The following is a 5790-nucleotide window of genomic DNA, read 5'->3' as shown; positions in this document are numbered from 1 at the left end:
AGTCAAGTGGACCACTGCCGCTAACAGCTTGCAGAACAAAATGCCCTATAAAGATTTCAGGCAATACTGCCGCAGCGCGGTTTACAATTAGGTCCTATAAACCGAACACTTAACATATTCTGTCTCTGCACACACTCCCTCAAGAGATGAATGGGTAGTACAAGGTGGTGTTGGCACGAAGCTTGATGGAAGGATTGAACGGGGCGCATCTTCAGCCAGGACCGTAGCTATATTGCGTACCACAGGCTGCACTCAGACTAAAGTGAAGTCAATATGGCAGATAATCATCTACTCTGATAGCCTAGTTACAATCGGAGCACTGAACTCGTACACGGTGCTCGTAAATTTGAGAGAAAATGACTACGTTTGGCAAAAAAAAATGCCACCCTTGAAACGATACGATCGACAAGGGGTAGAACGGAACGTCATTTACTACTTGCGGTACATTCTTGAACAGATGATCCTCAGATAAGCTCAGCAAACGTTGGTCGAAAACTAAGCCAGTTTCACATGCCAAGGTTTTTCTAAGGAGCTATTAATGTTTGAAAAGTTACAGCTCTTGCTCTTGCAGGGAGTTCTGGTAAGTTCCAGGTAGCTGAGAAAAGAAAGAAAAGTGTTAAGTTTAGATTAAATTATCTTGGTTTGCACTTTATAATCAACCCTGAGTAACGCTCGGGGATTGGTAGAAGCCAAAACCTTCGTGACTATCTCGCGGCATTTCATCAATTGAATAGCGCTTCCCGTTCAAATTTACTTGGTATGACAAAGCAGAGATTCTATAATGTTCAAGTGTACACCACTCTGGGCATTATCACCGCAACCGAGCTCCAACTTTTATATTTCTGGTACCTACAAAGCCTTTAAACACGAAACCAAATATTTTAATTATATATTACATGCATACATACATACATTCCACCGTACCACATTACAAGCAAACATAAGAAAGTTCGCCATACAGCCCTCTGTCTAAAGTGTTTTTGCTGGGCAAATTCAAAAAAAGTTTTTTGGTCGCTTTTCAATTTTTTCGGGGACACCTAGAGTCGGAATGTCTTTTTTTTAATATGTAGTTCTAAAAAAGTTTCATTAGAATAACTTTAATGATTTTTGGAGAATTTTAATTAACTTATATTTGGGTGGTACGTTAGGGTCTTAAGAACTGAGATCTGGCGGGTAAGTACACTTGTACTGGGGTAAATAAACTTTGGAACACAAAAATTTTCTCCTTGAGACAAAAACATAGATGTCTAGATAACACTATAAGATCCGACTATAAATAATGTTACATTTATTTTGGCCCTGGCGTAGGCTGTCAAGTTTTCGTGTTCTTTTCTCAGCATCTTCATATGCACATTGCGTGCTCTTTCTTTAAAATATTGCACTCCGAGAATGTTGCCATATCAGAAGGTGAAATTTTTTTCGAGAAAAGAAAACGCCATTAGTGAGAGTTGAATGATTTTGGGCGGGCTTTAATTTACAGACATTAGGGTAGTAGAAAGAAGATATAGTTAGAAAAATTCTTAAGACACGGGGGTGTACGGCAAACTTTTTTTCTGCGACGATCTGATGTATATTTATATGTAAAAAATATACTAAACATTTTATTATTGTAATATATAAGTGTTCACATCTTATTTCTAAATATAATATAGATAATCACACTTACACTTGTTCCGCAAGACGTTGCATCGCCCACAACTCGCAGCCTTGCGTCAATATTGCGCTCGTAACGCTCCGGTTGCCAGTCGAAGTCTACGTTAATGCCACCTTCACCACTCAAATTGCTGACACGCTCACAAACACTGTTACTGCCACCAACACTACCACCACTACTACCGTAAGCTGTACAAAAGCTAATGCGACCGCGGGCGAGACACTTTTTTCTACTACGAGTTCGACCACCGTTTCGCTTGCCACATGATGCAGAGGAAGTATGAAGATTTGTTTTATGTTTTACACCTGTCCGCTGTATGGCATAAAAATCAGCAGCAACTTCGCACTGCTGTGAGGATGTTACGTATACGCCGCCGCGGCTGCTGCTGCTACTGCTACCACCACTACCACTCCTACTTTTACTACTACTACTACTACTACTACTACAACTCGTATTTATCGAATTCGCTGCAGTTGCCGCACTCACATTGACGCGTTCTGCTGTGCTGGCATCCGAGGTAGCTGTAGCCGAATTAGAAGCTGAAGCTGAAGCTGAGGCGTCGACAGCGGCGGCGGCGGCTGCTGCGCGAGCGGTGGCGTTATTTGTGGTGGGCGTTGGAGTAGAGCCCGCCAAAATGCCAGCGCACGCTAAGCTGGCAGCAGCGAAAATGGCGGCGGCGACTGTGGCAGCGGCAGCAGCAACTCTGCTGCTACTGCGCGCTAAAAACGCCAAATGTCGTTGAGTTGGATGTTGGTGTTCTTGTTGGTTTTGTTGTTGCTCGACAGCACATGTGTTTGCAGTGATTGCAGTGGCGACGGCGACTGCTGCTGCTGCTGCTAATTTTGGTGTTAGCGCTACTGTTTCGATTGCTGTTGCTGGCGTTGGGGGTTGTGGCGCCGCCGGGTTTGTGGCGGTGGCGTGGGCATGGATGTGGGCGGTAGTTAGTGTATGCCCACCTCCTCCTCCACCGTCGCGTTGGCGTTGCAGTGTTGCGTTAATTTTGAATGGCAGCGTTTGTGTTTTGTTGCTGTGGCGCACTTTTTAGGTCTGCTTTTAGGCGCGCATTTTTTTTAGGAAACTCGTTAGTTGGATCTTTTTAGAGCTAGTACATATGCATAAGTGAGTACTTTCCATTAGTGTTAGTTGTAGTGAGATTTAAATGCAATTGAAAGGATTACTTTTGCTACATATTTTCGAGCTGGAGTTTGCGCATATTTTAAAATAGTGTTTTTTTCGCTTGTTTTAAGTAAAAACTTAAACCGGCTTAAATGTATTTATTTATTTTAATTTACTTATTTGTTTACTTAATTTTTTAGGCTTTGCTTTAGCCATACACCGAAATCGAAATTCAGTTATTCTAAATGTATGCGTGCATTTTTAGTACGTTTCAAATGTATGTGTGTGTGCTTGTGTAGCCGGTGCGCTTAGTTAAATAGCGTATTACGCTCGTTTGGCGCTTTTCAATTATTTACGCGCATTTTCGATTAATTCAGTGTATTGCGCATTTTTATTCAGATTTGTTCTTTAAATACTAGACTATAATTTTTTGCTAATTTGAATTAACTACACTTTCGCACAACTATAACTAGAAAATTTTTTAGAAACAATTATAACAATTCCGTTAGTGTCGTTATCCTTTTATTTTCCAATTTATTTATTTTTATTTTACTCATTACTCACACTGCTCTCTATATTTTTAATTTGTTGGCTTATTCGTTTTGTTTTTTAGTTTGTTGAAATTGTCGTTGTGCGCTCATTCGCTTACGAGACAGATGAGCAATGCAATGCCAACTGACAGCCATACAAAATAGGCATCATTTCAGTTGTTGCTGTTATATGCTGTTGTAAGGCGCTTGTTCCAGTTTGGCCTAGTAGCGCAATGAACCCGGTTGTCGCTCGTCCGCAAAACGTCGACGTCACAGCCAACGCTAGCACCGAACTTAGTTGAGCAATTATTTTATATTATTGTTGCTGGTTTTGTATGCCGTTCTTTTCTTTAAAATTTAACAGCTTTTGTTGTTATTTACAATACAGTTATTGTGTTTTTTAATTGATTCGCTCCGTTATTGGGCGCTTTTTCTGCTTACTTCTATATATTTTTTTTCGACTTTTAGCTACAGAGGAAACTTTTTGCCATTTATACTGTCTTGCTTTGCCGTTTGTGTAGCTAAATTAGCTTTTCTGTTTTATTTTATTTTTTTTCGGTTGTTGCCCACCGCCACTATTTAGTTTTATCAACTGTCACTAATGTTTGCCCATTTATTTTGCTATCAAAAACTTTTCTCGCTCTTCCAAGGGCTGTTTCCCTTACTCACAGTTCACTTCGTTTGGCTTTCATTCGTTTAATTGCGCCTTTGTGTTGCCTACTTTTAGGCTGCTCATTTACTAACTACCACTGCGGCTTGAGGTCTGTTGCCACAAATACATTTTGCAGTGCCAATTTCGAACGCCTGCAAATATTAAAATACCCAGTAGTCGACATTTGTTGCTTGGCTCATCAAGCGCGTTCTCTACATATCTAATGCATTCTAAAAATTCTATTTAGTTGCAGTAGTTACAAATTTGTAGTACATAAGCTAATTTGAAAATGTTGAGCCAATTTTATTTATTTTTTTTTTTTCTTTCGACGCTTTCAATTCGCCATCATAATTATTTTGCAGCCTTTTTTGGTTTTTCCCTTTTTTCGAAATTACCGTTTGTGGCTTACAAGTTGCTATACCGCTGTGCCTAAAATTCTACCACAACCACACAGCCAATGCTAATGCTTTTGGGCTATTTCATGCTCTATCTGATGCGCTCTCTTTTGCCTCTCGCACTTTTGTCTGCCAACCTCGTCTTAGCAACGCCTTTGGTTGGTTTTTTTAATTACACTGAGTGTTATTACCGCAATTTTTGGCTGTTTACAGGCCACCACCGATGAGTAGCTGTAGATTATTGTTGCTGTTGCTGGTTACCCATACTGCTTTTAGTTGCTATGCAGCTGCTGAAATGAAAAAAAAAACAAGTGAAAAATGTTTATAAGTAACACTGCAAAAGTGTAATTAGTATTTTGGAAAATTGACAGTGCCGAAAATTAGGCAAACATTCGCGATGCTATTGATTGCTCGCGAAAATAAGCTGTATTTCCTTGCCAAACACCAAATTTACTCAGAAAAGTATGCAACGCTTTACTTTGTTTCGAAGAAAAACAAGGTTGACCTTAGAGAATTAGAAAAAACTTTAGGTGGTTTCATCGTTCGTGTTCGGACACCTTTTTTTGGTAATGTTAATGTGAATCCGTCCTTAATTTTTCACTTAAAATTATGTTAAAAACAGTGTCATTATGAATTTTATCTTAACAAAAAAATATTATTAATACTTATTTAAGATTTTAACAAAAAGCCTGATTTTCTCTGCGATGGCTCATTTTGTTTGCCGAAGGTGTGGCTATAAATAATAACAGTTATAATAAATTGCAAAGTTTTTCTAAGGATTAATCAGCTTTTAAAGCGCAATTTTAGAATATTTTTCTCTTCTTTTTTAATTTTTTCGTAATTCTCCAAATAAATGGCCGTAGTATTCTCTTTGATTACTCCTTTTGTTTGCCAACGTTTTGGCTATAAATGTTACCTACTAACAATAAAAAATGTTAAAAAATGTTGCCTAAGAAATAATCAACTTTAAAAGCGCAATTTTTTGTTATTTTCCTCGTTTTTTTAAGACTTTTTCATAACTTTCTTACTATTTAATAATTATATTTTTAAATTATCTACGTGAAAATTTCTATCTTCCGTAACGAAAATACTCGCAAAAATTATTTGCAGCGAAAATAAAAATATATACATATGTATATTAAATTAATTTTTATCTATGCTTTAGTAGGCACGCGTGCCAAAAAGTAGGAAACGACCCAGAGGCAAAAGAAAATAAATCATTACGAGTCGCTGAGTAACCCAAAAACCAGTCACAGTTCATAGCGCAAGAGCAACAAAATGTAAAAAAAAATAAAAACAAAAGCGTGGAAATAAAAAACAGATCCCATTGCAAAATTACGTGTATCTATATACATACATGCACACATACGTATGAATATATGTATGTATACACATACATACATGTAAGGATATATGTAAAACCAAAATACAATTTTATAGACC

The 5790-nt window shown here is 38.0% G+C and overlaps 1 protein-coding gene across 1 annotated transcript; it reads right to left on the bottom strand.

The window, feature by feature from the left end:
* Nucleotides 1–550: 550 nt before the first annotated feature.
* On the bottom strand, nucleotides 551–2373 carry LOC118752131 (uncharacterized protein DDB_G0271670-like; the record flags this gene model as incomplete). The annotated part of the gene is made up of 2 exons (XM_036486978.1): nucleotides 551–595; nucleotides 1667–2373. Coding segments are annotated over 2 exons (752 nt in total), but the record flags the coding sequence as incomplete, so codon positions are not given.
* Between the last annotated feature and the right edge of the window lie 3417 nt (nucleotides 2374–5790).

This window comes from Rhagoletis pomonella, unplaced genomic scaffold (assembly GCF_013731165.1).
Source record: "Rhagoletis pomonella isolate Grant_MI unplaced genomic scaffold, Rhpom_1.0 Rhpom_scaffold_01249, whole genome shotgun sequence".
Taxonomy (NCBI): Eukaryota; Metazoa; Arthropoda; class Insecta; order Diptera; family Tephritidae; genus Rhagoletis; species Rhagoletis pomonella.
This window is presented reverse-complemented; position numbering and strand designations above follow the sequence as displayed.